The sequence below is a fragment of the Antrostomus carolinensis genome, unplaced genomic scaffold (assembly GCF_000700745.2).
Source record: "Antrostomus carolinensis isolate BGI_N321 unplaced genomic scaffold, ASM70074v2 scaffold6190, whole genome shotgun sequence".
Lineage (NCBI taxonomy): Eukaryota > Metazoa > Chordata > Aves > Caprimulgiformes > Caprimulgidae > Antrostomus > Antrostomus carolinensis.
The window spans coordinates 1-9,688 of NW_010290446.1; the positions used below are offsets into that span (position 1 = coordinate 1).

Sequence of the window (9,688 nt, forward strand, 5' to 3'; positions counted from 1 at the left end):
CACCGGGCCGGAGGCGCCTCTCGCCCGCCCCCCGCGCGGACCCGGCCCCGCTGGGCATCCTCATGGGCGCGAAGGGTGCGCGGCTGCGGTGAAAGCCCTTCTCCCGGGAGGGGGGGACGGGGAGGCCGAGGGCTCCGGTAATCCGCAGCCTCCCGGGGCCGGGGGCTTCCTGCGCTGCAGCCAGCGCCCGCGGAGGGAGGTCCTGCCTCGGTCCTCGGAGGTGGGTGGCAGCGGTGTGACCACCGGAGACGGACTGGGCACTGCCGTGGCTTGCGGGCGTTCCTGTTTGGGCGGATGTCACGGCTTTCTCCTTACATTTGAATTTCCCTTTGATATTCCCTCTTGTCACATTTTCCAGATAATGTGTCTTTTTAATGCTTTCACTTACAGCAGTTCCAGAAAGGTCTGGTCAGTATTGAGTGTGTTAGTTGGGAGGTGCTTTATGTGCATATAATAAGTTATTTTGGTGTTTTCTAATAGCTGATGGGTTATTGACAGGTACCACATTAGTACCAAAATTTTAACTGTGAGCATGAATTTCCTCTTGGACCCGACAGTGCTGCTGGAGGAAACTCCTGCACTGAACAGCTCATCACTGTCACCTTCCAGTTTATTGGCCAATTAGTGGAGCAATTTGCTGCTTGAGAGAGTCCAGCGCAGAGCCACGAAGATGATTAAGGGAGTGGAGCATCTCCCGTATGAGGAAAGGCTGAGGGAGCTGGGTCTCTTTAGCTTGGAGAAGAGGAGACTGAGGGGAGACCTCATTAATGTTTACAGATATTTTAAGGGCAAATGTCATGAGGATGGAGCCAGGCTCTTCTCAGTGATGCCCAATGGTAGGACAAGGAGCAATGGGTGTGAGCTGGAACACAGGAGGTTCCGATTAAACTTGAGAAAAAAATACTTTACAGTGAGGGTGACAGAGCACTGGAACAGGCTGCCCAGGGAGGTTGTGGAGTCTCCTTCTCTGAAGACATTCAAGACTCGCCTGGACGCCTTCCTGTGTAATTTTGTTTAGGTTCCTGCTCTGGCAGAGGGATTGGACTAGATGATCTTTGAGGTCCCTTCCAATCCCTGACATTCTGTGATTCTGTGATTTGTAAGAACAATTCTCAAATCACTTCAGTAAAATTGGGCATGAAATCAGTGGTCTGGATTAAGATGGCTTTGCTTACTAAGTTTGGAGGTGTGTTTTTCTGGTCTTCTGCTACAAGTTACAGTTTCTCCTTTGCTCTTTCAGTTATCTACTGTACAGAGTGCTTGAATATGCCCTGTCCTTTTTATGGCAGCCTTAGACCATGGATAAAAACAATTTGATCTTCCTTGGTTGTGTCAGTATTGAAGTAAATGAAGGAATGCTCAGACGTGTTCTGCCCTGTCAGCTGGGCATGGCCTGCCTTCCTCCTTTCCATCCCTGTACCCCAGGGTGGGAATGAACAAGGGGTAGTTGCCAGTTTAGCTGTTTCAGCCAGATACAAAAGATGTCTTATCAGTACTCTTTAACTGTTATCAGGTGCTCTGAAAGAATTCTAATTTAGTGTGGAGTTTGTGTTTTGTCTTTGTTTGGGTTTTTTTGTTGGTTTTTTGTGGGTTTTTTTGTTTGTTTGTTGGTTTGGGTTTTTTTTCGTTTTTATTTGGTTTGGGGTTTTTTTTGTGTGTGTTTTTGTTGGTTTTTTGGGGGGAGGGTTAGGGGACTCTAAAGTCTAGGGCTTGTACATCAGTAGTTTAGGAGTCCTTGAGCACTTTGTTTCATTTGCTTGGCCTAATGGCACATATGGAAGGGACCTAGTTCTGTTAAAATAATCCTCGCTTTTTTTGTTACAGAATTTCAGAGGTGCTGCTTCTCTGTTGAAGGATAGTATCCCAGTTACTGAGTTTTCAGCTTCAGGACCATTTGAAGGTCATGATCTTCTACGTAGAGGGTACACTTTACTCTTTCTTGTTGAATTGTGCCGTAGCCAATGTTGAACTTCAGGTGTAGGAAGAAAGTATGTGTTAAATCTTGGCTTTTTAAAGAAGGTTCTTGGAAGGTGTATTGCAAAAGCTGTGGCCTAAAGTGGACGTATTTAATCAGATTGTTTTTCAAGCATGAATTTTCTGTGAAACATCACTTCAAGAAGTAGATAACATTAATGCACTTCTACCTGTGTGATACTGCTCTTTAGAAAAGAGGTGGCAAAATATTAACTATGAAATACGTGCTAGTTCTAATGTACATGTGTAGGAGTGTGCCATAGCACCGTGGGAAATCATTAATTTCAGCATTGGTAGGAAAAGTAACGTTAATATCGTAAAAATAGAGGGTTTAGGTTTTGCCATTTTACACGAGTGCAAAACTATGTACGTGTCTTAGATAATGACTCTAAAATAAGTTAATGGCATTTAAAAATGCAAGTAATACAACTATGAGTGGCAGGAAGGTATGTACAACATTCAGTTGCAAAAGCTTGGAGACTTCGAAAATCAGATACCACGTAGCTTGGACATGATTAAATCTATGATGTTGTCATTTATTAATCTTTTTCTCTATTTCTGAAGGGGGTCAAGGAAGAAATGTCTTTCTGTTTTGTCAAACAGAAAGAAAAAAGGATGCCTGAAATTTAAATTCTTCTGGTAGTGCTGTAGTTAGAGGTCTTATTTGCTGCTTCACTATTAAGCTTTGCAGGTTTTGGGGGGTTTTTTTGTAGCTCAGACTGTGCTTATTGTGTGCCTCTGTGGGCTGATGCTTGTATCTGGGATTAGTTTTGGAATGCACTTTAAAAAATTATATCCTGGTTAATTTGAAGCTCAATTTTTTTACTTGTATTTCTAGTTTTAAAAGTGTGAAAAATGAACTGTTGCCCAGCCACCCACTGGAGTTGTCAGAAAAAAATGTAAGTATAACATCAAATGTAGCCCTCTTCACTCTTAACTAATTATGAAACTTACAGTAATGACATGGTTACCTGGACTGCTTTGTGCTGTAACAAGTAATGAGCAGGGTTTTGCCTTTAGTAGACTAAAGATGTTCAACAACAGTAACGTTGTATTTATACAGATGTTATTTGTACAGTAACAAGTAATGAGCAGGGCCTTGCCTTTAACAGAAAGAGATATTAAAAAATAGTAACATTTTATTTATACAAATAACGTTGTTGGCAAATTTTTTTAATGTTAACCTCTCACTTGTGATTCCACTTCAAGGATATAAGTGGGTTTTGAAGTGGGGGTTTACTTAGTAAGACTTAGTCATCTAAAAGCTACTACGCTGGTTGTGTGTGCAGCCTCTCTAGTTAGGTGGGGGGCACCTGTCATTCCTGGAAGGCCGACCCTCCCATTGTCTCTGTAAGTTTACCATGTATCTTCATTTTCAGACTTTCAGTCTGTGAACACATATATTTTTCATTAAATTACTTGATCCCATCTGGAAATTTTACACATGTAGTTTGTTGTAAGTGTATGCAGTCTTGTTTAGCTGTGTCATCACTCGTGGACCACTTAAAGAGTGGTCTGTGGACCCTAGATTGAAGGTAAAGGGAGATTAGACTGACAGCCTTGGCTAAATAGCTGGTTGAACGGAATCTCATCTCTGGTGCCTGTTTTGTCAGCACAGAAGGTTTGATGTAATAAACTGTCATAGGCACTATTTGGACAGAATGTTTCAAATTGCTAAGCTAATCAGTATGGTGTAATGTCTAATACATTCTAATTCTAACCAGTGCTAGGGTTTTCTTGAGCTACTGTTGTCTTGAGTTAAAAGGTTTATGTTAATGTGACATGATCATCACAAGCTTATTTATAAATCCTATAAATGTTTCAGAGCTATTTGTCAATTACTTTTTTTTTCCCTACAACTGACTACTATAACTTGGTTTTTAACTCTGTTCTTGCTGTATAAAACCTGCATAATTAAAAAACTACATGCTGGAGACAAAAAAAAATTGCACAGAAATAATTAAAACGGACAATGTGATCCCCTAAGAAGTAGCGACAGTTTTCTTTCACACATTATTTGGTTAGTTTTTCTGTAAGTTTATGGCTGATTGATCTAAGAATTATTTTAATATACATTTGAATGGGAAAATACCTTAGCTTGAGATGGTTATGGTTATTTTTACTGGTAGGTAAAATGGTAGGTTATTCAGGTAGCACTAGTAGAAACCAAATCTTTCTGCTACACAGATAAAGACCCTTACCTTTATAAAATAAAAGAAATGGAAAAATAATGTGACCAGAATCGTAAGTTTGGGATGAGGCACATAAATAGTATTTTCTGCTAACCTCTGTAGAGCATTAAATATAGGTTGTTAATGAAGAAAATGCATGTTATGCCTTTGGTATTTTCCTGTTGGCTTTTGAGATTTCTTCACATAAATGAGATGATATTCTCATACTAGTAGGCTTTTGTCATGATAATCGAGTACAGGTTTTAAAATTAGAGTTTTCTAAATTTTTTGTTTTACTTTACAATATTGTATTATGTCAGTGTTACAGGCATGTAGTCACTACTATAAAAGCCAAATTTGAGACTGGATTACTCATTCATTAAGCATGAGTTACTTCTACATACTTCACTATTTGTGAGACAGCACTTTTTCATTAAAAAACCCTCCACTAAGTACAGTTTCTGTCTTACTGATCATACTTAGAGCAGCTGATAAAATTATGAGCTTTCTTTTGCTTTTCAGAATCATATGGGGTATATGTGGTACCCTGTCTTAACACTTGATCAGAAAAAACCTATTTCAGTTGTTTTCAAGTAGAGTCTTTGATGGCTAACAATAACATCAGTTGTGGCTTTCAAGTTTGTGTTCTTACTTTAAACCAGACAGCTTCCAATTCACATTGACAATACTGCAGTAAAGTAGTGCAAAACTACACCACTTGGTGGTGTTAAATGTCCTGATTGTCCAAAATAACAAAATTGCTACTATAGATTTATAATAAAATCCAGAAAAAAGCAATTTCAGTTTCATAAAACAAATATTACTGCATCACTGTCTTTCATGTACATTTGAGACACGTATGACGGAATCACAGAATTTTAACGTATGAATTTAATAAGCATGTTCATTTAAGTGGGATGTCACAAATTTCTCCTATGGCTGTACTTGAAACTAACTTTTTCTAAAACAAAAATCAATGTTGTTTGTGATAGTTCCAGTTAAATCAAGATAAAACAAACTTTGACACACTGAGAAATATTCAAGGACTCCACGCACCTTTAAAGCTGCAGATGGAATTCAGAGCAGTGAAGCAGGTAGGCACTTTTATCCAACTGGTATAACTTAAACCACTTGAAAAAAATTTTCTCTTGGAACGTGCTTTCGGACAGACATCTTTGTTGAAATGCCTTATGTTTCCAAAATAAATTCTTTCACTGATCTGCTTTTATTAAAACAAACCCAACCACATTGTTATTAATAGTTTCCAGACTAGTCAATATGCTAAAGCCTATCAGCTGCTGTTCTTTTACTGGTTGCTTGGTGAAGTGGTAACTGTTGTAGTGTTTCTGTGGACTAGCTTCCTGTATGCCTTCAGAGAGAAGTAGGAGGAATTGAGTATTAATTCCTAAAGTTAATACTCTTCTCTATAGAACGTATGACCTTCATGGGACGGAATCTCTGCATCTGAAGCAGGTAGTGATTTGGGAGTAGATATAGAGGTAACATGAAACCTGAAGCAGAGAATTTGCTTTGTGCTTATTATTGTTCCACAACCTTTCTTGTAACATCAGAGAAGGTCTACAGGGAGTAAGTTCAAAGGTTTTAACTCTTAATTGGGAAGCTGAGTCTGTCTCCTTTTCCTTCTTATCTCCTAGGATGGAGAGTGGAGGGAGGCTGACTTTGTCCCTTAGGAAACATGGAAAGCTCATTGGTCCTAGTAAACTTTTTTTTTGGCTTGTTGAAGGTTGTCAAGCTATTAAGAATTGTTTTTTCCAAGTGAGTTGGAGCAATTTTATACTCCCAGTGGATCAGGTGCTACTGAACCACTGTGAGCTGCATTAAACTTGGCAGAAATTACTGGTCCTGAAGATGTGAAAGTCAGACAGGACGTATGAAAACATCCCTTGATCTCAGCTGTGCTCTCTCATGAGGAAAAATCTTTTTCCTAACTGATGTTGGTACATGGAAGAAAATGAGGCGGATGGGGATTCCCTGCTAGTGTGTCTCCACAGGCATTCTTGGGGGATCAGTGGGGGAAATATGGTGATAGAAGGTTTTTCACTCCCAGCTTCATGTTGATGTGTTTGTTGCAGTGAACCTCCGCAGCTTTATGTGATAACAGAGGGGGAAAAAACCAAACTAAAAACCCCTGAACTTTTTGTTAACTACACTATTTCACTGCAGTGAAAGCTACAAATAGGCTGTTCTTTTCAAAACAGAGAAACAGTAGAAGAGGATGGTGTTAGGTAGGTTTTGCTCTCTGTGTGTGCCAGTAGTTCTCTTATTTCATCGTTGTTTTTGAAGGAAGTGACTTTGCCTGTCACTTTTCTCAGTCACTTTATAAACCCCCCTCAGTTTCAGACTTGCAGACACTTGAACTCCTGTTATCTTTTTACAGGTCCAGCGTCTCCCGTTTCTTCACAGCTCAAACATGGCACTGGATACTTTGAGGGGAAACGATGAATGCATCGGTTTTGAGGATATCCTTAATGGTAAATACATTCTGTTCTGAATGTTATGGAAACATTTAAAAGTAAAATTTGGGAACTGAAGTTCTTTGCCTCTATGGAATAAGAGAGTTAAATGCACAAAATACAAAGAAAAAAATGGATTCCTAAAGGCAAAGAAGCACTGGGGGAAGGAAAAATAAATGTGCTTCAGCTGATAGTTGTGTGGAAATTCCTCCAGAGTAGGCTGGGTTTCTAAAGGAGTAGAAGATGATGCACTTACATTGTATTTTTCATAGAATCATAGAATGGTTTGGGTTGGAAGGGACCTTAAAGATCATCGAGTTCCAACCCCCCTGCCATCAGCAGGGACACCTTCCACTAGACCAGGTTGCTCAAAGCCTCATCCAGCCTTGCCTTGAACACTTCCAGGGAGGGGGCATCCACAGCTTCTCTGGGAAACCTGTTCCAGTGTTTCCCCAGAAACTTTTGAACTACTTGTGCAGATTTTAACAGGTGAAAGTTACAAAGATTTAAGTTCTATAATAAAAAAGAAAGACAGGCTAGAGTAGAGATACCAAACTAATGAACCAGAGATGTGGCAGGGGGAAGGCTCCCTTGAGTTAACTCAGTAGTTTGCAGTTGTGTGGTGGGCTAGTGACTGGTGGTTAGTGTGGAATAGAATAAACCTGGAAAAATAGTTTTAAAACATCATTTGTTTCTAGCTGGTAGTTAAAGACATGGAAGGAGACAGGGTATTTTGAAGTGGGACTGAAGAAGGGAAAGAACCAGGGAGATAGGAAACGGTAATGGAGAGGTAAGTGGGAATCTAGAGGCATGAAGCAAATCTGGAATTATTTTCTGGGATGGATCTCCAGGGAGCAAGGGAAGGAATCTTAGGTTATTTGTGTTCAGGGAGTAGAGCAATCTCAAACATAATTAATAGGAATTTGGTTATTTACCATTGCTCACAACAAGCTGTTATGCATTTATAGAGTGCTAAGGAGTGAGTGATGTGTGCTTTCTGTAAGATTCTATTTATCAACTGGGGCTGGATGAGATAATTTTGGTGTCTCTGGAGGGATCAAAAGCATTAATATGCCTTATTTACGGAAGGAAAACACTCCAATACACCCATAAAGAAAGGTGTGTTTCCAATACACCCATAAAGAAAGGTGTGCAGTCACCAGCTTTTTTTCTGACTTTGATTTTTTTTTTATTTTTATTTTTTGTATGGAAATTTAAGTTTATACTGTCAATATTGGTATTCCTGGTGTTGTCTGCAAGCTTACTGAGGCTACACTCAATTCCTCTCATCCAGATCATTGATAAAGATATTAAACAGAGCTGGCCCCAACACTGAGCCCTGGGGAGCACCACTTGTGAGTGATCACCAACTGGATTTAACTCCATTCACCACAACTCTTTGGGCCTGGGCATCCAGCCAGTTTTTACACACTGAGAAGTACAGCCATGCAGGCCATGAGCAGCCAGTTTCTTCAGGAGAATGCTGTGGAAAACTGTCAAAGGCTTTACTGAAGTCTGAGTAGACAACATCCACAGCCTTTCTCTCATCCACTGAGTCACCTTATCACAGAATCATAGAATGGTTTGGGTTGGAAGGGGACTTTCAATGTCATCTAGTGCAACCGCCAGCTGTGAGCAGGGGCATCGTCAACTAGATCAGATTGTTCAGAGCCCCGTCCAGCCTGACCTTTCCAGGGATGGGACTTCTACCACCTCTCTGGGCAACCTGTTGCAGGGTTCCACCACCCTCATTGTAAAAAATTTCTTCCTTAGATCTAGTCTAAATCTGCCCTCGTTGAGTTTAATACCATTACCCCTTGTCCTATCGCTACAGGCCCTGCTAAAAAGTTTGTCCTCATCTTTCTTATAGGCCCCCTTTAAGTATTGAAAGGCCACAATAAGGTCTCTCCAGAGCCTTCTCTTCTCCAGGCTGAACAACCCCAACTCTCTCAGCTTTTCTTCACAGGAGAGATGTTCCATCCTTCTCATTATTTTTGTGGCCCTACTCTGGACCCGCTCCAACAGGTCCGTGTCTTTCTTGTGCTGATGACTCCAGAACTGGATGCAGTACTGCAGGTGGGGTCTCACTAGAGCAAAGTAGAGGGGCAGAATCACCTCCCTTGACTATCTTTATGTGCAGCCCAGGATATGGTTGGCCTTTTGGGCTGTGAGTGTGCCTTGCTGGCTCATGTCCAGCTTTTCATCCACCATATCTTTATGTGCAGCCCAGGATATGGTTGGCCTTTTGGGCTGTGAGTGTGCCTTGCTGGCTCATGTCCAGCTTTTCATCCACCAGTACCCTTAAGTCCTTTTCCACAGGACTGCTCTCAATCCCTTCATCCCCCGGCCTGGGGATTGCCCACTGGGGCATTGCCCTGACCCAGGTGCAGGACCTTGCACTTGGCCTATATAGGTGGAGATTGGGTTAGTAAAGCAGGACCTGCCTTTCATAAACATGTGCTGACTGGGCCTGATCACCTGGTTGTCCTGTATGTGCCATATGATGGCACTTAAGATCATCTGCTCTATAATGTTGCCTGTCACCAAGGTCAGACTGACAGGCCTGTAGTTCCCAGATCCTCCTTCCAGCCCTTCTTGTAGATGGGTGTCACGTTTGCTAGCCTCCAGTCCACTGGGATATCCCAAGTTATCTAGGACTGCTGATAAACGATGGAAAGTGGCTTGGTGAGCACTTCCACCAGCTCCATCAGTGCCCTTGGGCAGATCCCATTGGGCCCCATAGACCTGTGTGTGTCTGAGTGGTGCAGCAGGTTGCCAACCATTTCCCCTTGGATTATGGGGGCTTCATTCTGCTTCCCTGTCCCTGTCTTCCAGCTCAGTGGGCTGGGTTCCCAGAGAACATCATCTTACTGTTAAAGACTGAGGCAAAGAAGGCATGAAGGACCTCAGCCTTTTCTTCATCCTTTGTCCCTGTTTCCCCCTGCATCCAGTAAAGGATGGGGATTCTCCTTGGCTCTCCTTTTGCTGCTGATGTATTTATAGAAACATTTATATAGAAGTATATTATATAGAAACAATCTAAATTGGAAACATGCAGGTTTGATGGCT

The 9,688-nt window shown here is 41.4% G+C and overlaps 1 protein-coding gene across 1 annotated transcript; it reads left to right on the plus strand.

The window, feature by feature from the left end:
* Window positions 1-180: 180 nt before the first annotated feature.
* POMP (proteasome maturation protein) lies at window positions 181-6,696 on the plus strand (the record flags this gene model as incomplete). Its single annotated transcript, XM_010173195.2, is given in 5 exon segments — window positions 181-352; window positions 1,819-1,922; window positions 2,813-2,873; window positions 5,138-5,239; window positions 6,544-6,696. Coding segments are annotated over 5 exon segments (592 nt in total), but the record flags the coding sequence as incomplete, so codon positions are not given.
* Window positions 6,697-9,688: the final 2,992 nt, after the last annotated feature.